Below are 27513 nucleotides of genomic sequence, written 5' to 3'. Positions count from 1 at the left end.
GTCGACCAAGTTCTAGGATTCGTGTTAGGGAGATGCCTTTCTCACCGAGCACCATCCGTCTCAGTTTCTCCGACTGGATGCCGTTGATAAGTTGCCTCCGGATTTCTTTTTCGACATTTGTGAATTCACACGATATTGCTAACTTCCTGAGCCGTGTGTGGTAGGCGTTCAAAGTTTCTTCTTCTGCCTTAATAGTGGTGCAGAATATGAAGGTTTCATAGTCCGGGTTTAGTTGTGGGAGGAAGTGCGCCGTCAAGGCATCTTTTGCTTGTTGGTAGATGCCCTGGCCATCATCAATGGTTAGCGAGTTAAATATGCGTAGTACCTCGTCCCCCAAGTTTAACAGCAGGTGCGACCTCATCTTCCTGGCAGTGGTTATGTCCTTGCAGTCCATCGCCATTTCGAATTTCTGGATCCATAGCTGCCATCTGGGGCCAACTGATGACGGGTCTGTAAATGGATCAAAAGGCTGGATCATTACCGAGGAGTTCCCCTGCGGGTGAGCCTTTGGTGATGACATCGATAGATTTGCCGCCAGTGTTGAGGGCGTGCCGGGTCTAGGGGTGGATGTGCCGGTTGCCATTGCTGGGGTTCACTTGCCTCACCTTGGTGCTGGTCCCTGGGCGATCCCTTTTATTTTTCCAGATGGGCAGTAGTGTCAAAATCAGGCACTCACCACGTGCAGCCGTGCTGATTTCGTGGATGTGGATCAGCAGTGGGCCTCCACCGATGTTTCTTGGCGCCTCTGACTCATGGGAGGCAGAGAGAGTTGTGGCGCTTCCACGTGTTGGTGGTAAGCCCTTTTGGTCATGAGACCAGGTTGATGCTTGCTGAGGATTTGTTTTTCCTCTATTATTGTTTATATTGTTATTTTTATTTTAGTTTTAGTGCCCCCCCCCACCGAGTGTCCAAAAATGTGTTTATATGGCCGTTGGCCATCAACAGCATGTCGAGCGTCGAGCGCGTGTGCTTCGTTCAGTTCTCCTCATCGCCATTGTTGTATCCTGGCTCTGCGGCTCTGCGTGCGGGGAGACAGTCAGATGTAATGCAGGGCCGCGCGGCCCGTGAGTCGCAGCTACGGCAGGAGCGAAAGAAACGCACGGCACACAGGTTGCTGGTCTGCCCGGAACTGCCTTCCAGTGCTCGGGTGCGGGGCTTTTATTAACGCGCCCTGCGTGACCGCGTAGCGGGACGCAGGGCGGATGTAACATCTCCCAATGCTTTGCAAAATGCGACAAAAAAATGTCCCAGGGTGGAAACATACGTTTTAAAACGGGCATAAGCATTTTAGGTCCCATTTCTACAGTTATTTTACAGCTCAAGTTCTTACAAAATGTGCGCCTAAATGTCCCTTCGTGTAACCCCCTGCTTCATTGATTAGTCCTTTCCTTTGGGGTGATATGCTGTCCGGTCCTTGCATCCATATAGCAGAAAAGTGAACTGGGATAGTTTCAGGAATATTTGCCTGGACATGGCGGGAGCTGGCCAAGAACCACGCATGCGCCCTGCCGTGCTTTCTTGCCCCAGTTCTCCTATCTTACTGTCTGAGTTGAAATGATGAACATTGCATTTAACTGAAATCATTGTCAGGTTGGGAAAGGTGAGCTCCTTTTCTGACACATTAGATATGCTGTGAAACATGGCGGCTGTCACTTGTGCTCAACCTGGGAGAGAGGGCAGCGACGCCATTGATATTCTGGACTCAAGAGCACCTCCTGCGCGCGCCCCTTCCCTGCCTAATTACGGTATTCTGCAGGTGTCGCCTTCTAATCACCGGGGAAAGGAGTAACGAGCACTCCGTCATTCACACTATTATGGGAGCTCGAAGCCCGCCGTGACCTTTGCTGATTATTATGTCGCATGATAGATGTCGCCTCGCAAACTCCGCAGGTAACATCGCCAGGATGAAAGCGAGAGCGGGGCGCGTGCCTCCGCGAGGCGCGAAGCAGCAACACCTCCCATAATCAGGGAAGAGCATCCATTCTCTGGGCCTGTCCGCGGAGGCAGCGCTCACCCGAGGGAGAATGGAGGCGCGAGCCCTGCCACATTTGCCCACCTCACGCCACCCCTATTAGAGTTGCCGGGTGGTCACTGAGAGGGCCAGCCAGCAACCAAGGGCGCAGAGGCCAGTGCCAGCGAGAGGACAGCATGGGCGCCAGCCCCACAGTTTGAAGACCACTGCTTTAGACAGAAGGCGTGGAATTGTTAATTAGACAGGCTGCGAGCAGGGTCAGACTGGGGCATAATATTGTCTCGGTGCCAATGAAAAAGTGGCCCACAGTTGCAAATGGCAATTCATTCCTTTAATGGCAGACATTGAGTGGCTCCAAAGGGGGAGTTTTTGATAAAAAATGTGATGCAAATTGTGCATTTTAAAGAATATTGATTCAATAACAGTGGTCAAAACCACCAGCCGCATGGTGAAGTGACTTACATGAAGTGGCAGGGAGCCATATACTTCCCACACTCGCATTTTGTGTTTCTGGTTCGGGCATTGCCCTACAAGCCAGTCCAAGCCCTGCTGCGAGCTGATAATCTGAGGCCTAATGTAAACATGACAGGAGATCAGGGAGGGCACAACGAAGATGCAAGGAGACCCCTTTCCTATTCTGAGATTTTGGTGCAGGAGCACCCTCTGCTACTCGGGCTGTGCGGGGCAGGCAGTGGAGGCCATCAAACAACAGAGGAGTCCTGGGGTTAGTACCCAAGCAATGTATGCAGGGATGGCGTCAAGGCCTTTCAACCTTTTCAGTGGAAATGGGCGGTGAGCCACAGGTGGGACCCAGAACACCTGCCCAGTGTTGGCAGTTATTAAGCACAGCAAGGTCTTCACCTCCGTGGGCTTTTCAGTATCCAGCAGGGTTCTTCACACGTCATTGGCTTTTCACTCTGGGTTCCTCTACATTAATAATGTGAGCTTTAGCACACATTTAGCCAGGTTGCCTTTCCTGGCTCCTTCCGGCCCTCACCTCGTGTGGGCTTTTTAGTATCCAGCAGGGTTCTTCGCACCCAATTGCTATTTTTTCCATCTGGTTTCAGCTATATTAGCTTTTGCTGAAAAGGAGTGATTCAGTGGATATTTAGTGTTTCAGCTCCTTTGTGACTGCCCGCCCGTTGGCAATCGGCAGCACTGATGCATTCTTTGGCCTCCATTTTAATTTACGCACCCCATGGGTGCCTCAGACTGCTTTTCTCTGCACTGGGGAGGGGAGGTTCGGACGGGAAGGGCAATGGGCTCCCAACAACCCTGACACATCTTCAGCAGGACCCCTGTGTATGAAGTCCAGGAGTGCAAGTGAGTGAATGACAAGGGACCTATTAACCGCAGGAGTTTCTTCTTCACGAAAAGTAAATGTGGTAAACACATTACACTACTTGGAGTCGAAAGACACTATGGATGGCATTATGGTAGGCAGGGAAACTGGGGAAGAACTACTGCAGGGGCAGGAGAAAGTATATGCACTTTGGGAAGTAGCCTGCTTTAAATCGCGTTGCCAGTGGATAGATTCAATCAATAGTAGTTATTATTGATAATATTCAGCTGATTAAAATCATGCTGACAATGCTTGATTTCCACAGCTAAGACCAGGATTGGACCTCAACGTAAAAATCCACTTCATATTTTCTGGAGATCTGCACCCATGACATGTTAACAAAGTACATAGAAATATAAGCTATGTGCATAGTCCGTGTGTGAGGGATTGGACCATCTGCACGGGGAGTGTGCACTCGCCTGGGCTTTTCTTTTTGGTATTTTTTTAGGAAATGGAATGACGGGAGATCACGTGTGTGGTTTTTGCTTTGCAGGGAACTCATGCTGGGGCACTTGCCCATTTGTTCTGCCTCTCCTCCCAAGTCTCTCGGTTATAGGACAGCCTGTCCCTCATGACTGCATGACCTCTGTTCATGTCCACTTACAGGAGAGAGGATGGATTATCCGCCCCTCCATGGCTGCCCCAATTGGTCTCACCCAAGCTCCTCCCAGCTGAGCTGCACCAATCAATACTGCGGAAACATGCCCCGTTGATGCATCCACAGGCCCAGCACACGTGGCCCCCAAATGCAGGCCCAGCCACAATACTTTTCAAATAGATCCGTGGAGGCAACACAGCCCCACCTGGCACGGCTGCCTAGAAATGGTGATTGACCCACACCAGAGTGTGGCTATTGTATACGTGCAGAAATACACCTGGGTTTAGGGCGATATTCACCTTTTTTTCGGATGACAAGTCACTTATCTCTTAACTACTGCTTTTGTGCCTGCCCAAAAGTAATCAATAATGTGTAAGAATGTGTAGCTATTAGATAGGAAAAGTGCCCTATAGACAGTCTCCTTAGAATCAATTAACAGCTTTCAATAAAGAAATTAATATTCCTTTAGCAAGAACACCATTTTAAAAATAATTTTGTAGTTGATTTCTTCATAATCAAAAAATAAACGTTCCTTAATCGTAACTTGACCACCTCTTTGGCCAATTCCTTTCAGGGTCCAAGATTGTACATAATTATCATAATTATCTCAAATATCTCATCGCCTCTGCACGTGTTTCACCACCCTTAGGTACAACTTAAGGAATATCTTCATCGCCTCTGCAGTGTTTCAACTCCCTTAGGTAGATCTTCAGGAATATCTTCATCGCCTCTGAGCGTGTTTCACCACCCTTAGGTACATCTTCAGGAATATCTTCATCGCCTCTGCAGTGTTTCGCCACCCTTAGGTAGATCTTCAGGAATATCTTCATCGCCTCTGCAGTGTTTCGCCAGCCTTAGGTAGATCTTCAGGAATATCTTCATCGCCTCTGCAGTGTTTCGCCACCCTTAGGTAGATCTTCAGGAATATCTTCATCGCCTCTGAGCGTGTTTCATCACCCTTAGGTAGATCTTTTGGAATATCTTCATCGCCTCTGCACGTTTCACCACCCTTAGGTAGATCTTCAGGAATATCTTCATTGCCTCTGTACTTGTTTCAGCAACCTTAGGTAGATCTTCAGGAGGATTTATGAACTCATTTGTAAATCAAATAATTTGATCTCACCTTGTTGGTAACAGCACTCACTAAGGAACCAAATGAAGTTTCCAAAATCCTTTTTTGAACAAATGCTGGATGTGATCCAGGATAGATGCTGGGTAGTCCAGGAATAGCCCTTACGCCTTTCTGTGTGGTTCAGAGTGTGGTGAAGCAGCTTTGGTGATCTGGTGACTGGTACTATCACCCTGACTTCCCTTACATCTACCTACAGCAATGTGCCTTTCTTGCACGGCCGTCTCTTGACTCGGCTGTGCTAGAGAGCGCAAGCCGTGGCATATCCAAGTGCTTGCAGCCGGGGAGCGTACTGGGAAGTTTAAGCATACCTACATATTCACATATTTCCACCATGCATAGGATTACTTACCCTAATCTCTTATCTGGAACACATCATACAGCCGCCCACCCTGCCAAAAAGGCCCCACTAAGTAAAAAGGTGCTAATAATGTCTAGGCCGATGCAACTTGGCCTTCTACCGCTGCAGCGCCACTGGCTCAGATAAGGAAATACAAGTTAACACGCGTTCCTAGTGAAGCAAACACTACCCACCCGTCTCCATGCTGCCCCTAATCCATGAACCGAGACATGTGTATATTACTGCCTACACAGAATCTACCAGCAGAGGGTGATAGGTAGCAACCTGTGTTTGTTGATGGTATTCTGCTATTATATGGTCCTCCAACTGAGACCTCACTGATGATTCTTAGGTCTGGCACTGCTCGCAATATGTTGTCTACCTCCATCCCGGCCTCCATCCTGGCCCTCTGCATTGCAACCTGAAGCCCATTTATGAGAACACGAGTTGTCTAGATAAGTAGATATGTCTAAGGAACATGACGAGATGGCAAGAACGTGATTTTGCTCTTCTCTTAACCGCCCCACCCCCGCCCTCCGGACTATTTACTCACTCTCCAACAGTAATGTTTTGTGACCGCTACCATATCCCCAAAGGTCGGTCTGTTTCTAAAGGTGGCCAGGCAGGTTTGGCATGCAGATTTTAGCCCCCACCCACCCACTCCAAAAACGTGTTCTTTTCCTTCCCACCTCCACTCTCACCCACCCTAAGGCTCACCTCTCCCGGGGTTAATCGACTGGGTTTGGATGTCAGGGCGCAATCGGTTCCCATACCCAAACAAGCCTACATGCTTCTGTGGAATGCTTGAGAGTACTAATATTCTGCCACACAGCGATAGGGAGTCGAATATCTTACAGATAAATGTCACCCCTACATCCCAGGTTGATTCCTTCGTTCGGGCAAAGCCAATCTGGTGGCGATTCCCAAAATTCGGCTTTCGCGAGTGGGAGGCCGGGCCTTTTCCTTTGCTGCTGGAGAGCACTGGAATAGTCTACCCTCCGAGTTGAGAGGGACGGAGAACCACCTCCAATGTAGGCGGACTCTGAAAACCCCCTCTTTTTACATTATACAGGCCTTTTATCTTGGAAATCCTCACGCCGAGATGCCTTTGCGTGTATGTTTGCGCTACAAGTGACTATAGCATAACATAACGTAACAGTGTGCCCTAGTCTTGTCCTCCTCCTCTACACCACACATATCACTAGACAGCAACTTTAACAAATGTTGGTGTACATGCATCCAAAAATAAGCCCATAACCCCTTTTTCTGCTTGCCCTGCATCTGGTGAATAATTCACGTTGAGTTTGTCTGCAGCTGATCCAATGTACCCTTCCTGTCTCCTCTCCTCCTGAGACCCGGATTCGGATGCATTGGGCGGGGGCACAGACTGCTAACAAGCCTTGCTGCTGCGAGACCCCTGCAGTGGTCAAAGACTACTCTCATTTACATCCTACAAACCCCTCGGGGAGCTCACACGTAAGCTTGCGAGCCGAGCACACATTAGAGCGACGGGAAAGTCCAGGTGGGGGCTGCTTGCACGCCACCGTAGGAGCTTGAGGGCCGCATTCCTGACACGCGCTAGTTCGAGGTGGTCTGTGTGGCGCTGCCCAATGACTGGGCGCGCACGCGCTGGCGTGACATTGCACGCTGCCGCGTGCAACATAAATAAACGGGGCGTTCGCGGCCGCGTCAGAGCGACTGGGAAGCCCAAAGTGAGAGGACGTCTCCGGCTGAGTCCTTCGGGGTTGGGGGCTTACGGAAGGTGCTGGGGGGTCCCGACCAACCCCCAACAGTCTGTATATCAGCCAAGTTCCCGAACCCCAAAACAAACAAATGCTTTAGAGGCTCCAGTTTCCTCGGATATTCGTTCCAGCTCAACAGGGAGCCACCAATGCAAACCCCCACACTAAATGCCGATTCTACCAGAGACGGTGCTGTCTGCAAACTGGTCACTTGGGCCACCATTGCTAAAAGCACTTATTCGAGAGCAACAGTTATCATAGACAGGGCTGGCCTTAGACGCAGCAGCGCCCAGAGCGAATTGGCGCCCCCCCTCTCTGCACGCCCCTGGTTGACAGTGGGAGAGGCAGGGGAGTGCCACATTTGTTTTGTCCCTCCCTGCTCTGGCGCCTCGCAGGGGGTTAATCACTGGAATAGGACGCTCATGCATGCTGATGCATGAGCGCCCTATTCCAATGAAAACCTCCTGGCTCACGCATTGGACGGAGCAGGGAGGTAATCATCAAGCATCAGCACCCTATTGTTATTAAATGCGCCCCACCACCACATGCGCATTTAATAACAAAAGGGCGCCTGCTGCACCCTTTTCTCACTATGCCAGCTCGGGGGAGCTCTTAAAAGACTCCCCACGACCTGGAGTGGCGGGGTGGGGGGGGGGTAATGGTGCCCTGGTCGGGTCATTGTGACCTGGGCAGTTGCCCACCTCTTCCCTCCCTGCCCCCCCTCCCCTAAGGCCGGCTCTGATCATAGAACACCTGACTGTAGACATGACCTTTCAGACAAACATGTGAGTACATGCCACACTGACTAGAATTCTGAAGAATTAACAACATGCTGCTATAGCAACTGCCCAGGAGCCAAGGAATTAACACCCAACCCTGCTAGCCCCCCCCCCCCGTTCTTCCCACTTTGGTTCAGTCATTCCCAGCGCCATTAGCACATTTTAGGCCGCAGTAATGATTTAGTACATATAACATGGCACTGATATGAAACAAATGTACACATGTCTCGCCTGACCCATCTAGTAACAATCATGAAAAGGTCAATCTAGGCCCAAAACCCACAACCCGTGACTCTGCAGCCTTTGGCTCAGCAGACGGTTTGAATTACAACTCCCATGATCTCTCCCCATTGATTATACTAGCTAGGACTGATGGGAATAATAGTCCAAAACATCGGGCACGTCCAAGGTTGCGGACCCTTAGGGTGATTAGATTTAAAAAGTAAAAAACCGTGACTGGGCAACTAACATGAAAATGAAAGAAGGACTAACTCTTGAAAGTGGGTTGTCAAGGCACTACACTTCATTAGCGGTTGGAGAAGATGGGGGTTTAAGCGTCACTGTTCAAATAAACACATATTACAATTAATTTATCAGAAACTAACACTATATTAATTGGTAAAACGCAGTATTTCTTCTGTGTGAGATTGTGCATTCCTGCCTGCCAGCTGTGAAGACCTACTACCAAAAACCGGGACCACTGCAGTTTCCAGTCGAACCACAATCTTGACAAAGGGGGACAGAGCTCCAAATTCCGGGACAGTCCCCGCAAAACCGGGACACAAGGTCACCCTAGCAGCCCTGCTCTAGCCGGCGGAATGGAACTCCGCAGACGGTGCGAGATGTACGCTGGTAAATAGTCACGTGTACTGCGCCAGCTGCACCATAGTGCGTAGAGACACTGCATTGTTCCACAGGCACACACAGTTTGACAATCTCACCCCCACGCCTGGGAAAGAATAATCAAGGAAGGAACAGATTGCACAGGAAGAGACCACCTGGAGAAGGTGAAAATGGGACTTACATTTAAGCCGGCTGTGCCAGGGGGACCCGCTTGACCTCGATCTCCCTGTGAAGAAAAATACACATCTAGTTGTCATATATGAACAATAGTGACTGAAAAAGGGAACTAATTAGCGTACACGCATGACCAATGGGACACTGGATCACAGCACATCACACAAGTAGCTCGAGGCGAAGCAGAAGTCAGGCCGTATTCCTGCTACCATCCACCAGCAGGGAGCTGTCAGTCATGCAGGTGGCCGCGTGTGCTCGGGCTGGTGGCACTCGGATTCCTGCACGTGTGGGGGCTGCGAGGCGTGCCTCTGAAGGCAAGAAGACATGTCAGACCCATGACTCGTGGCTCACTGTGTGGGAAGAGTTCTGTCTGCCTGCCGCAGCGCCGACATCTGTTGCTCAACCAACACTCATTACAAACCACATGTGCCTTTCAGGCCTGCCTGCGTGTGTGTGGCTTATATCAATTGATGCTGCTGAATTGTACTGGTGAAAGGGTAACCCCTTGCTCTTCATGACTGAAAAAAGGACTGCTGATATCTGTCCTGAATGCACAATTGAGCAACACACAGTGCTTTAAGTGGGCTGGGGCCGCCAGCTGGGATCGAGCTCCGGCAGTCTTCAAAAAAGTTGGACTGAGCTGGGGCCCTGCCGGGGGCCCCCCAGGTCCCACCGCAACATTGGCGGACACATTGCCCCGCCACGGCCGCAGCCACTTCAGGAGATGCCCCTGCCATTAAGTCAGGCACCGAGGCGTCTTTGACCCTCGGCGAACCTGGGGATTCCTTGACATATATTTCGAGGTTTATAAAAGATGGCTTGAAAAGTACACAATTCAAGCAGTCTTTTATAAAGCTTTGCCAACGGACAAAGACACCTTAGGCTTTGTCCGTCGTCAAAGCTTTATAAAAGATGGATTGAATTGTGTACTTTTCAAGCCATCTTTAATAAACATAGAAATGTTTTTAAAATATGGCTTGCAAAGTATGCAAACTGTAAGGTATGCACCCAAATATATAAATGTTATATATTTGTGTGTGTACCTTACTATGGTTTGTGTACTTTGCAAGCCATCTTGAAGTACACAAACCATAGTAAGGCACGCAAACAAATATATAGATGTAAGCATTTATATATTCATGTGCGTACTTTACTTTTCAAGCCATCTTTTATAAGCATAGAAATAAGTTATATATTTCTATGTGTAGAAAAGATGGCTTGCACAGTACACAACCCATAGTAAGGTACGCACACAAATATATAACATTTATATATATTTGTGTGCATACCTTGCGGTTTGCATATTTTTTTAGGTCACGCCCATCCCACAAACCACGCTCCCAAATGAGGACCCCCCTCAATTTGTTACCCCACTCACAGCCCTGGCAACACACACAACGCGGCACCACCCTCCTCAGGGAATCTGGCATTCCGATTGGCTAGCCGAGAACCCACGTTCTGCTAGTGTAAGAGGCGCCCTTGTCGAAAACGTAGCGTCATAATCAGTTGTTTTATTCTTCACTTTTCCCGCATACACTCTTTCCGTCCCTGTTACTTGCTGGTAACCTTTTTAATAACCAGTAGTGTGCCAAGGGATACTTTCACATGTGCAACATTTCTTTTACTGTGATGTTTTAATGCAAATATATTTAACTTTATTTATTACATTTCATTTATGAATGTACTTATAACATTTATGTAGCGCCCAGACCCACAGGTATCACAGCGCTTGTACAAAGAGTTGCAACAGGAGATGGTCACATATGATCACATTAGTCCTTTAACAAGACCGAGGTAGATGGCAGCTCGGTCGTATGTGTTGACCAGCCAGGTCTGCTGTGTTTTACTTTCATTGCAATAGTCATGAATTGCCAAAATTAAGGCCCAAGAACACCTCTGTGCCATTTACAAAAAAACAGATGCATGCTTGTCACTGATGCCAGCCTCCCACGCCAGCAGCACAGCATGCCAGTCTATGGGGACAGCGGCCATTGCTGCTGAGCGCGAGTGGGCATGGACACGTGACGCAATGAAGCGCACCCGTTGGCTCCCTAGTAAGCAGGGCCTACCTTCTCTCCTGGGAAGCCTTCCATTCCTGGCAGCCCCATTGGTCCTGGCTCCCCCTAGGGAAAGAAACCATTGTAATTACATGTTCCATCATAAACCTCTTAGAATTGACCATTTTTTTTTTTTTAAATCGCAACTTACATGTTTGTATGGAAACATCACTTAAAAGGTGTATGAGATAAGAATATACCATGTGCAGCGCACTGGCAGGAATTCAAGCATCAGAGATGTCATTTAAACCTTTACACTGGGCAAGATTGAACTTCTGGATATAAAATCTCTCACCGGGAGGGCATTTCACACTGTTGCCCCTGCGTTCTCTTTTTCCTGCAAGTAACAGTGCACACCTTGTGTCTGGCAGCGACCATCTCCCCTACTCTGCCATGGAACACCTGAGCAGGCTGGACACTCCCCCGCATCACACATTCAGGCAGCTGCCTCATGGCAAAGAGCTTCTTGGCGAGAGTGCGCTGTCTTCACTCGGCGTATTTGCTCCTGGCCTCTGGCACGTTTGCCATGTTCAGCCGCCCGCCTCCATGTAATGTACTGTCCCACTCTTGCTCCCTCCCTTGCACTCTGGGCGCTTTGAAACCGTATCTGCTTATTGTATAAGCGCCTGACAAGCAAACGATAAAACAATAAATACATACATCCAGTGGTTCCCCTCTCTGCTTCCGATTCACCCTGTGCTCTTTCCCGCGCCTCTGTTGCCCTGTCTGAGAGGTTAACAACAGCATCTTCCAGTTTTGGCCAATTCATTGCCAATGGATTTCCCTCCCCATGCTTTCATGCCAGCAGGGTAGGGAGAGCCGCGCTCTCTCGCCTGCTCCATGCAGAGGGGGAGACATACTTGATGCACAGAAAGATGAATAAGGAGCACACGCTTACATGGCACCTGTTCTGAATCACTGATAGGACAGGGACTTGGACCAAACTACAATATCTTTATACCTGCTTTTTTGGTCTCATTATTTTGCTTTAGAAAATGTGTGGTGATGTAGTGTCCTTTGGACTGGGAACCAGAAGTGACCTTGGAAATGTTTTGTCCAGTGGCCCTACATTGCCCTACGTGGCTGAATGCAGCTGGCAAAACCAACCTCTCTAAGTGTAGTGTTGGGGTGGGGATTTTCTCCCAAGAATACTCTGGAGAAATGGGTTCAAATGGTGAACTTTAAAGCATATTTGTTCCAATATACAGATTAAAAAGTTGTTCAACATAACAAAATGCTGATATATAAGAGTTATTAAGAGTGAGGACAAATATAATAATTGCTTTATCAACAAATATTTTACTTTAGGTGGATTTAGATGGGAGGAGAGATGGAAGGAAAGGGTGGAGCAGATGGATAGGAGTAGCAGAAAAACAGGGTACCCACAGAAAAGTGGCTCAAGGTGCAGAAGCCCAGCAGGAATTCTCCAGAGTTCCATGTAGGCCAGTCCCAGCAGGAATTCTCCAGAGTTCCGTGTAGGCCAGTCCCAGCAGGAATTCTCCAGAGTTCCATGTGGGCCAGTCCCATCAGGAATTCTCCAGAGTTCCATGTAGGCCAGTCCCAGCAGGAATTCTCCAGAGTTCCATGTAGGCCAGTCCCAGCAGGAATTCTCCAGAGTTCCATGTAGGCCAGTCCCATCAGGAATTCTCCAGAGTTCCATGTAGGCCAGTCCCAGCAGGAATTCTCCAGAGTTCCATGTGGGCCAGTCCGACACTGTTTAGTTTTGGCTGTGCCATTGTGCTGTGAAATGCATTGGAGTACAGCTAGGGAGAGAGGACATATGATTGACACAGCACTTGCAGGTGTTGTTTGGTTATTTACTCACTCATTGACTGCCCACGGCCATGCCCATGGCTCATTAACCTATGACGATACCCACCCACTTTCTGAACCACATCACTCAAACCCCCCCCACAATCACCCCCCCTCTCCCCCGGATCTCTTTGAGCTTACTTTATCAAGCCTTAAAATCCAAATTTTCTCACAAAGTGCCTATCAAGGTTTTTTCAAAGCAGTCTTCTGAGAGCTAATGGTTTAATTGGTGTTTTTAAAGCGCTACTGGTGTAATAAAATCTCTTGGCCAGGTTTGCCTTTAGCCACTTGATTTATAAGCAGAATGCATGTCCTTCACTGGAGTGAATGATCTTCTTAAAATAGGGAAACAGGACTCCCTTTTTAGAACTTCAAGGAGTGTTGTGTTATGCTGAGCATCTTTTGATAAAGTGCCTCTTATTCAAAACGTGCAAATGTTTTTTAAGAAGCCCGCCTGCCCCTGCCACTCTGAGGATTGTGTCCTGTGGGATGTGACCGAGAAGAGGGCAATGCCAGGGCCACACTGCATGACCATTCCGTATGCCCAGGCCATGGTGGCATTTGTGGGCTGCAAGAAACCGATTGGGACACATGCTGCCTAGCTCAGCAGAATTCCACCCCTCTATTTGATGCCAGGGAACGTCGGTTTGCCTTTACACACTTTAAGCAATGTGCCAATCCCTTTGTCTCATTCCTGTGAGCAATGCTGGGGGTTATCAAGATTCACTACATCAACTGGACGTGGTCTGATATTTTCCAAAAGCGCCAAACAGCCTTTCTGACGGAAACGGAAGTGTTTAAGCGACCTCTGCGGGAGCCCCTCAGGAAAAAGTGCAACTTTCCCGGGATGACTCCAATGGCACATCTCGTGCCACGGTGCATTTGCTCCTTATGAAAGAATCGGTTCCTTCCCGCTGCCGAAATCACCCCATTTAGCAAGAAGGGCGCCAGGGTTCCTGTTCAAATGAATAACAGACCTATGTAGCATGGCTCTGTATTACGGAATTCCCACAAAGGCCCTCCTTATTGGGCAGAGCGCTAAGGGAGGATTCTTAAAATATACGGCCTAGGTGGTCGCTTTCACACCAGATGCTGTGGGGAGCCAGGGCCCACAGCCCAGTATCATAGTATCACGCTCTAGTGTGCTCAGGCTACCAGGGGCAAATGGTCGCGTAGGCCTGTGGGAAGCAGTTGGAGTGCTAGAGTTCAGTTTAATTTAACCGAAGTACTTCGCTGCCTATCCGCGGATGCGCTTTTGAGTGAGGCAAAGTGAGGCAAAGGTTCTTTAAGGGGAGTTGGTTAGTGATGGGAAACTAGTGAAGTCAATCCAGGTTCAGACTGATCCAGCCCCAGTATTTTTTTTTTCACCTGATTCATTTTTAATTTTTTTAAATTTATTTTATTGTTTGCTTGTTAGGCAATAAGAACATACAGTTTCAAAGCACCCGCAGGACAGGGGTGGAGCAAGGGTGGGAAATACATGAAGAACACAATAATTAAGAGCAGTGGGGGGGGGTGAGAAGGGACGAAGCTACTATGCCTTGTGAGTATTCAGAACGTGCAACTTATATCAGGTTGTCCTCGAGTGCGGTGGAAATAATGCAATGGGTTATAAGGAGAAAGATGGGGGCTAAACCCAGCTCCAATGTGGGTGCTCTGATTTGTTAGCTCACAGGTGACTACTAGGGCTTCATTGGAGAAATGGGCGGTGGTGGACCACTATCATGCTGCTACCGCTCGGCGGCTACCATTAAAGAAGCCCTGCTGTCCCAGACCCAGGTTCCCATTGGTGGGTAATATCACCTGAACCACTGGTAGGCGTGGAATGGACGTGCCTGCCTTAGCATGGGCTGTGTCCAATGGTAAGTCACCTCTGGGTAACGCAGGCTCAGGATGCAGGGCTGATATTACACAACTGGTGGTAAGGTGTCTAAATCCACTTAATTTTAGACCAATTCAGAGCTGTACTAAAATGTGGTGGATTTTGCAGGGGGTCGGGGCATGGGTCTCAATAAGAACCATATGGAGGGGGTCCACGGGTGCCCTTCCCGAACCAGGGCCGGGCTACAAAGGTCTCTTTCTCCAAAGAGAAGGTGCCACCCTCCCTAGGCACAGGCAGTTCTGCTGTGTGGCCCATAGGAAATGGCCGGTCCGACAGTAAAACAGGACGATCTATGATGATTCCTGTCAATTTCAGGCAGGGCAGAATTACCTTATGTGATTCCACTGTATCCGGGTTTTTGTGTAGTATCACCTCTAGCCTATTGACTGTTGTGCTGGTGGTGAGTGACTGACCAAGGACAAGTGTCAGACTTTGCATGGGTAGGTGGTTGATCATGTATTTGACACTGAGGAGCAGTAGCTGGGTTGTGGAACCATTCACTTCCAGGAAGCTGATGGCCATCCTTGAGGCAATGGCGGATAAGCACGCTCCATTGTCCTCATGTGTTATTTCCAAAATAAATATATAAACAAAATAAACAAAAACATATATGCATATTGGTTGCCTAAAGGCAGAGTTAAGGTCCATCTGCATCAGTGATACAGTTGGAACTCTCATTTCAGTATTTATTTGTAAAAACAGAAAAAACCGAAATGAAGGTCTCTTGGTTAGGTCTCCAGGCTGTCCACCATGTCTTGCAGTCCAATGGCTGTGGAAAGTTACTCAGTGGAGCAGGGTTCAAATCAATGTATTTCCCTTTCAAGATGTTTACATGGCTGCAGACATGCTTCGCAGGTCAGCAACGATAGCAAGCCATTTTTCCAAGGTGAAATCGGATTGTGGCTTGATGTGGAAGAACCCCGCTTTGCAAGCATCCCATTACAAGCATTCAAGCACTGCATGTTTTTCAATTCAATATATGGAAGAAAGCTCGTTTTTACATTTTTATAGAGCAAAACATAAATGTGGTAAAAAAACAAAGAAAATTAGCAAGAATAAAAAAATGGATAAAGATGGAAATGTTGAAAAATTACGATAACACCGGGACCTCCTATGATCAGTGTGCATGGGTAAGACGTTAATTCATTGGCAGTGTTTTTTGATGTTTTTTTGCTGATAATCGTTCTTTGATGAAACTCATTGAAAAATATATGGCGTTGTGGGTAATGGTATATAATGGGTGAGGGGTCAGGAATAGTGTACAATTAAAAGGGGAGTGGGCAAAGTTGTGTAGGGGGAACCCCCAAAAATAAAAAACAACATTTTCAGAAAAGAAAATTCGGCAAAAAAAGCCATCGAAAAAAACACTGTTGATGATGGGAGGATGCAGAGACGATCTAAATGGTGAACAAATCCTTTGACATGGGTGTTCCTTAAAGAACATTGTGTTTATCTAACTATACAGCCTTCCTAACATATTCTCAGACAGATGCAAACTCCAGTCCTAAAATATGTAGGGAAAGTGCTGGATAGTGGGTGCAAAACACCTGTGTTATGTTATTTGGCATTTGTATAGTGCTTGCTGCCATTGGTATGGCCTCGAAGCACTGTGAGGATGAAAGCCCTTTTGAAGATAGTAGTCTGAGTTGAGAAGTAGAGAGATGAGTAGTAAAATGTGTGTGTACTTTATAGCCTGATAAGCAGGGAATGGCTAGTGCGATGTTGAAACTAGGTGTTCAAACAGGATTCCTGCCCGTGTGTGGGGGTGGGGGCAGGAATGATGGCGGGCCACAGGAGCACTAAATCAGACACATCAGCCTGGTCTGCTGTCGGTGAGTAACTGCCGGCTTCCAGCCGGAAGTCCCCACATCACACATTCCCACATTACCACTGTACAAGGTGACATGGTATGAATACAACATCCCTCTTCTTTCTGCATGACAACTATGTACAAATTAGCCCTTGTTACTGTTCTTCACATTACAGCCCCAGATTAAAACACATAGTGGGTCATTATGAGGTTGGAGGTAATGGAAAAACGATGCCGGTAAAGAATAACCATCATCGCATACCGCTCCAGGCTATTCTGACCTAAGAACCCGGTATTAGAGGCACCGCCAATAACGGTGCCGCTAATAGCCGCAAGGGCACACAGGCCTTCAGGCCGGCAATACCGGGATGCCGTTAATGGGAGGATATCACAAGTCAGGCAGACATGCAAATACCGGCATCATGAAGGCGCTAATAGGGGATACCGGCATGCCAGCAATATCTGCATCGCAAAGCACCCGTAAACTGCTATGTGCAGTGTTCCCAACTGCAACAGGTGCACACAATCACCACAGTTGGAGGCAATGGAGTCTGGACCAGCACAAAATGAGCACACCCACACACCACATCCCTTCCCATACCAAAATGATTCCACTAGTAGTAGCACTACTGGGGCTGGAGGACATGCTTGCATTGCTACACCAGCAACAACAACAACAACAGGCACCACAGAGGAGACGCAGGAGGAGGAGGAGGGTGAGACAGGCCCAGCATGCCCCACCAGTGCAGCCAGTGGTAGAACGCAGACAGCCCTCAATCCCTCGCATCAGAGCCAGTCCATTCAACCTAACCCCTGAGCAGATCCACACCATGTACCGCCTGGACCGGGTCACCATCACCACCATCGTGGACATGATACACGACGACATTGTCAGCCTCATTGAAATACGCACCGCCATCCCCCCTCTACTGAAGGTAGTGTCAGTGAGCCACTTCCTTGCCAGAGGCACCTACCAGCACACAGTGGGGCACATGCATGGCATATCACAACCCTTATTTTCTCGCATGCTGATTCAAGTACTGGATGCCCTCCTGAAGCACACAAGGGACTACATATCCCTACCACGGACTCCCTAGGAGATTTTTGATACAAAAGTTGGCTTCCATGCACTGGCAGGCATGCCAAATTGCATAGGTGCCCTCGACTCCACCCATGTGGAGTTGGTGGTCCCACATGACATGGAGGCGGTGTACCGCAACCGCAAGCAATACCACTCCATCAATGTGCAGATGGTATGTGACACCAGCAAGATCATCACACATTGTTGTGCACAATATCCCAGATGAACTCATGACGCAATGGTCCTGCGGAACTCCACGCTACCACGCTACATGGAGCGACATGCAGGACGACGTGCCTGGCTTCTTGGTAAGTTGCATGGCAGGCACATGGCAGTGAAATGGGGGGGGATAGATGCACACACCACCATGGTGTCATTGTTGATGTGACAGCACGATGTGCGCATCACAAAACACTGTCCCCCAAAGCATCCCAAACTGAACATGACAACCAAATTCCATAGCAATGAAGTAAGCTGGACACCTATCTCAACATGCCAAACTTAAAATCACCCCACATCCAACAACAAATGCACCACCCATTCTTGTACCTCACCCTCCGTAACACAATCCAGCAACATGCTGTGAATAATCACTATGCAGCTGTCTGCAGCAAATCACCACACAGGACAAGCACCCATGGGAGTGCACTGAACAAAACCACCAAGGGAATCCACTGCCTGTCACAGGGCCACCATCACCACAGGAGTGCAGCATGTGTCCATGGGAATAATCAGTGCTGAATGGCAAATAATGCAGTGAGTACTGGCAACGCTGCCAGTTAGTAAATCATACGGAACACTACACATCACATATTCAACACAAACACAGCGGTATGAATCCACAATGAATGAGCAACATCAAGACAGTGTACACCGTGTATCAACTTGAAGATGCAACCCACACCATGAGTCCATGGCACAGAACACATTGAGGGCATGAGAAATGTGTGCATACAACCAGGGACATGTGCATGTGACCATCAATTCTCTACAGGCATGTGTGACAAGTACAGCTGTCCATCATGAATCAACTAACATATACCTTTAATTTGCTCTCATGCAGGTGATAGTGGCTATCCTTGAAGCCGTGGCTCCTCACCCCTGTCTGAAATCCACAGAACAGGCACGAGGAGGACTACAATCGTTCCCATACCCGTACCCGTGTGGTCATCGAGCAGACCTTTGGTCTGTTGAAGGCACGGTTTCGCTGCCTTAGCCGGTCGGGTGGGGCACTCCTCTACAGGCATGAGAAGGTGGCCAAGATCATCATGGCATGTGTCATGCTGCACAATATGTGTATCCGACGGAACGTGCCCCAGCCCCCTGACATTGAACTGCAACCACCTGGTGAGGATGAAGGGGATGAAGAAGATGTGGGCGCACATAATCGCGGTGCCTATGCACAGGAGGGATGTGCTGTGCATCAGTCAGTGATTGCACAATATTTCTAACACACATGGGTGCAGAGGGTGACATGAAAGTAGGACAGAGGGCACTGGGTGTGGGATCACATGTACAATATGCACTGTATATCAATAAATGACACATATGCAACAAGGAATGTCCACTCAAGTATTTTTTTTACACAACGGGTGCATTAAAATGTCGAACAGAATTAAGTGCTCAACCCCTCCATCTCACACACCCTCTCCCCTCCCAACTCCCCCAAAACTCCCCCACACACCCTCTCCCCCCAAAACTCCCCCACACATCCTCTCCCCACTTCCCCTCCCCCCACAACTCCTCCACACACCCTCTCCCCCCTCCACCCACAACTCCCCCACACATAGAGTCCAAGCAAATGCTTCATGTGTCTGTGTCCATTGCCTTCATCAGGCTGCCCCTTCTACATCCTTCCACTTCCTGCACCTGGTGGTGGCATGTCTGATCGGCGCAAGGTGCGCGCTGACCTGTGTAGGGGGCTGGTTTGGGTGGCGCTTGATGAAGAAGGGGTAGCCGCTTGATCCAGTCTGGGGGTCGGACGATCAGCCTCCATGCAATCCGCAACGCGGGCGAGGACCTGCCTCAGTGCAGACACTTCCTCACAGATCCTTGTGCTGCTTGTCTCAATGGCCTGCCTCAGGGAACCAGTGTTGTCGCGCCCCTCCTGCCTTGCCTGGGCACTGTCTGTGACAAACTGCCTCACTAGAGCTGTGAGCTCCTCCTGGCGCAGCGTTGCCTTTCCCATCTGCTGCACCCCCGCCTGTACACCAGTGGAGGTAGAGGGTGCATGTGTGTCATCCCCAAATACATGTGGGTCCTCTGTGGGACTCATGCTCCCTTGTACATACTCCTCTCCAGACTGCTCCGGTGTGGTGTTGTGGTAGAAATCGACAGGTTTGACCTGGGGGGATGGGGCAGGACTTGGTGTTGCAGGAAAGTCCGAGGAGTCGTCCTCGACAGGCACACACACCTGGCCCTGCACATCATCATGTGTCTGGGGTGCCGTAGGTGCTACCTCCCCAACAGAGCTGTTCTCTGCAGATTGTGCCCCATCGCCCACTGTCTCCTGTGCAGGTGTCACAGGTGCTGTGGGGACTGTGGTAATGGACCTTAGCGGCACCAGTGCCGTGGCATCCTGGCTGTTTTTGTCTTCAGTGCCTGTCGTGGCTTGTTGGGCCTTTCGAAATTGGAAGGCCTGTTGCCTTCTTTCCTGGCCCTCTTCCGGGGTGTAGTCGCCTTTGGGGGTGATTACCGGGGCTCGCTGTCATGATCTGAGCCTGTGGGGGACCAAGAGAGGGACGGCATGAGTGATGGTTTGACAAGCATCATGCGTACATTTGTATTATTGCTCTTCTACACATTAGAGGGGATTAGGCAGTGGAGTTGTGATGATCACGTTGCTTGCTATATGGGTGGAGCATGCAGGCATCCGCCGGGATCACTCATGTTGGGGCGGGCGTATGCTATGTGACATGCTTTTCTGTTGTGGCCGTGTGCAGTGTGACTTATGTCATTTTTATATTTGTGTGGTGTGTGTCAGGTATGGAATTGCCATGCTGAGTGCATGTGCATGTGTCCGTGCTGCGGACGGCATCTAGGCAGGGATGTGTCAATGTGTATGTATTGGGCCACGCATTGCCTCTTTGGACAGACACATTGGTGGACTATCATAATACTTAGCATTACAGGGTTTTCTTAGGACACTCACCTCCTTCTGCCGATGAGATGGCGCCACGCTCCATCTCGCCCACACCTTCTATGGCCTCTAGGCCAATCGTGCTGGCACAGATCTCCTCCCACCGGATTAGCTTTATTGGTGAGCTGGGTCCTTCACCAGTAGCCATGGCCTGGCTCCGGTTTGTGGAAAGAATGTTCCTCACTCTCAGGCGCAAGTCATCCCAGCACTTGCGGACATCCTTGATGGTACGGGGGGTGTTGCCTACGGCGCTGACTTTCCGGGCAACAAGTTGCCAGATCTCTTTCTTTTTAATTTGGACATCCCTCTTGAGGCTGTTTGCAAAATCGAACTCTGCATTGTCTGCAAGTGTCTAGGCCAGCATCGTGAGTTCATCCTCATTGAAGTGCTCTTTGCGCTGCCGGGAAGTGCCTTTCTTTACTGCCTTGTGCATGATGCTGGTGCTGCGTGTTGATTTCTGTGGTCAGAAAAAGGATCCCGATCCTGTGTGGTGAGGATGGCAATGGATTGTGTTTTTCAAGATGGCCGCCGTGCTCTTTCCCATTCCTGTGCTACGATGCTACTTCCGGTTCCGCTTTTTTACGGGCACCGCTATATTAGCGGTCACTGCTAATGCCGCGTCCATTGATGCCATTAGTGCTGTCTGCGCTTTCTGTGATACCGCTAAGGGCCATTTTTTGGACTTTAGCGGCATGGCAGTAATTTCGTTACTGGCATGGCACAAAGCTTGTGCAGGTGAACTCGTAATAGCCCTCTATTAGCGAGCTCTTTACTACATGGACACAGTATTTGCTCCATGCCGGTAAGGACTGTTACTTACCTCCAACCACGTAATGACCCCCATAGTCACTTAACATTTCTGGGCACCTAGTTGTCACCATCAGGTGGTACCTGTCATGCTGCTGTATTGCCTTCACGTGTGGAATGAATGCTGGGTTTCCTCGAGGGCTGGGGCTGGTTGCTCATTTCCTTCTTTCCAGCCATCAGGGCTGGGGCTGTGTCCCATTCTTTCCTCCTGATCATGTCGACTCCGATAGTTTCTTCTTCTTCTCTTCTCCTTCTGTCTGTTTGACCCTGGTTCTCTCTCCACATTGTCACTGGAATTCTCCAGCACCATGACGCATTCCTTGATATTGTCTCGCTGTTTCGCCCAGCTGTTATTGTGGTTCCTTTCCATTGAGTTACCGTCCAGAGGGTGATGTCGAAAGGGCTGGCTAGCTTTGATTTTATAGTGTTCTGGAGAACCAATACCTGATCCCCAAACTTATGCTGGGATCCTTGGCCTGTTGTTTGTCACTCAACTGTTTATTTGTTTATTCGCTTTGAATACGGGTGTCCGTTAGAAGCATGTAGCGTTAGTCAGAAGTTTCTAAGGAAAAGGTACAGTTCAGATTTACATGGGGCATTTTGAGATTTTGGAATCCTGAGGCATTTGTTGTTCGTCCTCAAACCGTTTGGCATCCCCGTTTGCTTAGGGCCATTGAGGTGTGATGAGGTGATGGTGTACGTGGAGGTTGTCCAAGTACTTTGCAAATTGCTTGCCGTGGAATGCGGGCCCGTTATCACTCTTTATGGATATACATAGCCCATGTGTCGCTAACATCTTCTCAAGCGCACTGCTTCCACCTCCATTTATGATATGATATATGATAGCTTATCCATAACGCGCTTAATACCCAGAGGTTTCTAAGCACGGACCTAGGGATCAAACCTGTGGTGCTCGGTGCTCTGTATCGTCTTGCTTCCAAGGCGAGCACATTGCCCCTGAGCTATCCTCCCGAGACAACTGATGAGATGACTGCCACTTCTGGAGATTGGGAGTACTCGTTGATGGCTAAGAGGAGGTAAGTCTCTTCTTGTATGAAACAGAAGTCTATGCTTACTGTCTCCCAATCGAGAGGTGCCTCTCGGGGCTGACTTAATTGGCTCAGGTAACGGGGATGTGCCTGTGGCCTGCCACAGGAGACACAAAGCCACAATGCTTTCCACTTAGGCATCCACTTGTGGGATCCACACCCTGTTGCATATTTGCGTGCACATTCTGGTGATGCCATCATGCCCCTTGTGTGTGAGGGTGACAATTCTGTCTTGCAAACTGAGTGGTACCAGCATGTGTGTGCCCCTCCGCATAAGTCCTTCGCTTGTGATAGAAATTTTGTGGCGAACCGTAAATACACCTGCTAGGAAGTCCTTTGCTGCTGTTGTTGGATTGTGGTTATTTTGTAAAAAGGAATTCCACCCCCCTGCCAGTATCGCATTTTTCACCGAGTTGCAGCATGGACCAGTGTTCGGTGCTTCCATGAGGTCAGCCACACTGACTGCTTTTCATTTGATGGCTTGTATGATCTGGCAAATGTGCTCCTCTGTCTCTGTGGACTCTGTTACTTTGGCTGCCATTGCGGCGTGGGGATGCCTGGACAGGAAATCTGCGGGGTTGTTGGCTCCTGCTTGGTAAATGAGGTAAAAATCATTTTAATGTAAATGTAGCAGCCACTTTCCGATCTTTGCCGGGGGTGTGGTGCCAAGCCTGTGAAAATGCAAATTAGCAGCTTACGATCCATGTATGTCCTGAAATAACTTCCGTACAAATAAAGTTGAAAATGTCTGCACCCCTACAGTATGGCAACAGCCTTTTTCAGGAAGTGGGAGTAACATTTCTACATGGGGGTTAGTGCCCTGGATGCATACACTACCGGTTGTACTCTACCCGACTGGGACTTTTGCACCAGAATAGCTGCCAGTCTGACTGTGCTTGCATCGACGTATAGTAATGTCTGTAAGTGAGTGTCGTAGTATGTCATAGTGGATATGGCCGATAGGGACTCTTTGATGCACTCAAAGGCTTCTTGACAGTGTTTGCTCCATTCCTATTTAGCGGCTGATTTGGACAGGGCATGCAGTAGTTCCCAAATTGTTGCCAGGTTGCTTATGAACCTCCTGCAGTATGTTGCCATTCTTAAAAAACTGCACACTTCTGAAGTGGGTGTTGTTGCTCCCTTGAAATATGCAACCTTGAGGGGGTCTGCTGACATACCCTTACTGTTAAACAGGAAGCCGAAGGTCAGCTCTTCCTTGAGAAATTCACATTTATCCTTGTGGCTGTTTGGCTGGCTTTGTCTAGTCAGTCGAGGACTTCTGCTAGTCGCTGCATGTGTTCTGCTCTGTTTTCTGCAAGGATGAGAATGTAATCGCTGACATTTAAGATGCCCAAGAGAGCCTGGAGGACTGTTTGTATTCTCTGCTGGAACACTTGAGCTGCAGAGGAGATACCAAAGTTTAGTCTTTTGTATCTCTTCAGTCCCAGGTGCGCCGAGAACATTGTAATGCACCTCGAGTCCTTATGTTCCTTTAGCTGGTGGTAACCTGCATTTAGGTCTATCTTTTTTTTAAACACTCTTTATTAGCATTTTGTAGTAACAAACCAGAAAGAGATAACAATCCCGACATTCCCTTCCCCCTAGCCCCCAATTCCCCCCTTGGAACCTTCTATTAACCTTTTATAACAGCATCGAGATCACAACCCCAGAGGATACCCCTCCACCCATCCTCTCTCCCCTCTCCCCGCAGAGTCCAGATTATGTCCTCCTGGCCTCCATGCCTTCAATAGGTCACCACGAGCAGTCCACAATGATCGGCGGTGGCTCTAAGACTTGGACAGCTCCACCCCTACTCCCTTGGTCCATTTCCTCCCCCTTTATCCTTATCCCCCCCATTCCTCACCCCTCCCCAGTCACTTTTCACGATGGCCGTAAATCATTGTCCTTTGACAAGTCATTCAGCAATTGAGTCCAATGTATCGACAGCCCCTCCCCTTCCATTTCAATTTCTGCCTTCTGTATAATCGTTAGTTCTGCCATGCCCCATCTCTAGGCATCCACCCGCCACATATTTATTGCCGGGCCTTGTGAACACTTCCAAGCTATAGCCATTCAGCGTTTCGCCAAGATCAATAGGAACCCGCCAAGCCTGTTTTTTCCCCCTGGGTGTTTACCCCATATACAAATTTCCAGACTCCGTTCCCATCTGGTCCTCAACAGCCCATTCAGCCCCTTAATAACCTCACCCCAGTACTCCACCATTATCCTACAATCCGATACCATATGCCAGAACCCCGCCTGTGCCACGCCACACCTAGGGCATTCATCCGACTGCTCCCTGTTCATTGCCAAGAGCCACCGGGGTCACATACATCCTGTGTAAAATATTAAACTGGACCAGCTGGAAGCGGGCGTTCCGTGATGTCTGCCGGACCAATCCCCAGACCTGTGTCCATTCTTTTTCCGATATTTGTCCCATGTCCGCCTCCCACCACTCCTTTATCTTCAACTCATCCTTGGGGTTCCCCTCCCGTAGGGCTTTATAGATCCGTGAAATACATGCCCCCCCCGTCTGATCAAGCAAAACTCGGAGCACCGGACTCGCCTCCGGCTCCTCAGGCATTCCCTCCTACATCTCCACTAACCTACGAACCACCGCTCCATACGCCAGAAAAAGTCCCTGCGGTAGGCCGAACTTCAAACACCATTCCTTACAGGTAAGTAGCTTCCCGAATTAAAAAAAGATCCCCCACCGTCTCACACCCCTTCTCCCAGAGCCTTTGTATTCCTGCCCTTCCAATTGACGGAGCTTCCGGTCCGCCCCCCATGGAGGGTTGCCCTCATAGTGACCCCCAACTGCCCTACCACCAACATACTTCCTCCACGTCTCTCACCGCCTCAAATACCATGGTTCTCCCCTTATTACCCATTGCGTACCAAAGTAGTTCAACTGCTCTACAGTTTGGCGGTAGATCCCCTATCAATCCTCTCAGGGTTCCCCCCCCCAGGTTGATCCCACACCAAAATCGACTGCAACTGAGCCACCACAAAATATTTTTCGTAATTCGGGAGGCCCCCTTCTTCTCTATTCCTCTGCAATGTCACCAAGGATAACCTCTTCCTCCCCGTATTCCACAATAGTTCCCTGACCTTAACGTCCAGCATTTTAAAGAAGACTTTTTTCACCACATAGGGTATATTTGTAAAGAAATAGAGCAATCGTGGCAGGATGACCATTTTACAGAATGCCACCCTACCCATCAGAGAAAGGGGTAAAACTTTCCAGAATTGTATTGAGTCTCCGACTTTTGACAGCGCCCTTCCTGTATTATGTATGAACGTATCCTCCATCTCATGAATACCCTTATCCCCAGATACTGGAATGATTCCCTCTCCCATTTTATTCCCAACTCTGGTAATTCCTCCAGTGGACTATCTTTTAACCCCCCTAACGGAAACAACACCGATTTTCCTGGATTAATGCGAAAGCCAGACATGAAACGAAATTTTTTTAAAATCTCAAGCAACTCTGGAAGATACGTCTTGAAGTTTACCACGTACAACAATAAATCATCCGCATAAAGGGAAACTATATGCCTTTGACCCCCTGCTTCGATCCCTGCCTCCCTCATTTCCTGCCTCAAAAAACGCTGCCAAGGGCTCCAGGGCCAGGGCAAACAGAATCGGGGGAGGCCGAACACCCCTGCCGCGTCCCCCTGCCCAGTTCCCATGTTCCAGACACCCAGTTATTAGTCCTCACCATAGTCATCGGCTTCGAATATAACAGGGGCCACCATCTACACATGTTATCCCCAAACCCGAATTCCCTCAGCACCCGGAATAGCCATTTCCACTCTAGGGAGTCGAATGCCTTCATAGCGTCAAAAGAGGCTATCACCATTTCCTGCTTCTGCGACTTCACTAGATCCATAACATGGTGAAGGCGAGAGATATTACCAGACATGTTTCTTCCCCCAACAAACCCACATTGGTCCGGGTGGACCAAGGTCGGCGCTACCCTCTGCAATCTAGCAGCTAAGATCTTCCCCAAAATGTTCCCATCCACATTCAGTAGGGATATCGGTTGATACGCTGCGCAGTCCATCGGGTCCTTCCCCTCTGTCAATATCGCAATTATCACCGCCTCTCTCAATGATTCCGGGAGGCAACCCCTCCGAAAAGCTTCCTCATATCCTCATATACCTTCTTAAACTGTGGTGCCAGGAGATCGACAAACGTGGAGTAGAACTCCACTGGAAGTCTGTCACTACCCGGCACTGTGCCTTTCCTCATTGTGCGAATCGCCCAGCGGATGTCGGCCTCCTTGATTTTGGCCTCCAATTCTTCCCGTAGCTCCTCCCCCAGTTTCGGTAACCGTAGCAGTTCCATGAGATCCTCTACATCGTCTTCCACATACCCCCCCTCACTTGTATACAACTCCTCGTAGAATGCCACAAAGGATTCATTAATCTCCCTTTGGCTCCCAACTATCTCCCCCGAGTTTGTCCTAATCTGGGTTATAGCCCGGCTCTTGTTTTCCTTGCTGATCAACCAGGCCAGCAACTTGCCCACCTATTTAGGTCTATCTTTGAGAAGAATTTGAACACTGTGAAGTCTGGAATTATCTCGTCCACCGTTGGGGTGATGTGTCTTTCCTGGATGATAGCAGCATTTGGGAGGCGCATGTCAATGCATATTCATATTTTTCCTGTTTTTTTGGAATTCTTGGTCACAACCATAGGGTGGAGACCCTGGGTGTGGGTCCTGTTCCCTCCTCGTTTATTCCTGCCATTTCCAACTCATGCAATTTCTTTGCGACCAGGTATCACATATGGGACGGTGTTCTCTGATATCGCACCGCCTGGGGCTGTTTTATAGTGTCGATGTGTAACTTGATCACTTTGTCTTCGAGACACCCAATCCCATGAAATATGTTGGGATGTTTTGCTAGCAAATCTTGTATGTCGTCGGTGTCAGTGACATTGCAGATGAATTA

The 27513-nt window shown here is 48.9% G+C and overlaps 1 protein-coding gene across 3 annotated transcripts in view; it reads right to left on the bottom strand.

Moving 5' to 3' along the window:
* The window catches only part of COL19A1 (collagen type XIX alpha 1 chain), a 2241461-nt gene that overhangs the window by 163979 nt on the left and 2049969 nt on the right, over window positions 1-27513 (bottom strand). For all 3 annotated transcript variants that reach the window (XM_069606203.1, XM_069606204.1, XM_069606205.1), the window contains exons 43-44: window positions 10989-11042; window positions 8927-8971 (exon numbers count right to left, since the gene is read on the bottom strand). In XM_069606203.1, coding sequence (XP_069462304.1) covers window positions 8927-8971; window positions 10989-11042 — 99 coding nt within the window. The remainder of the gene's footprint in view (window positions 1-8926; window positions 8972-10988; window positions 11043-27513) is intronic.

Source organism: Ambystoma mexicanum, chromosome 4p (assembly GCF_040938575.1).
Source record: "Ambystoma mexicanum isolate Mex_15411 chromosome 4p, UKY_AmexF1_1, whole genome shotgun sequence".
Classification (NCBI taxonomy): domain Eukaryota; kingdom Metazoa; phylum Chordata; class Amphibia; order Caudata; family Ambystomatidae; genus Ambystoma; species Ambystoma mexicanum.
The sequence above is the reverse complement of the archived record's forward strand: the minus strand, read 5'-3'. Positions and strand labels throughout refer to the sequence as shown.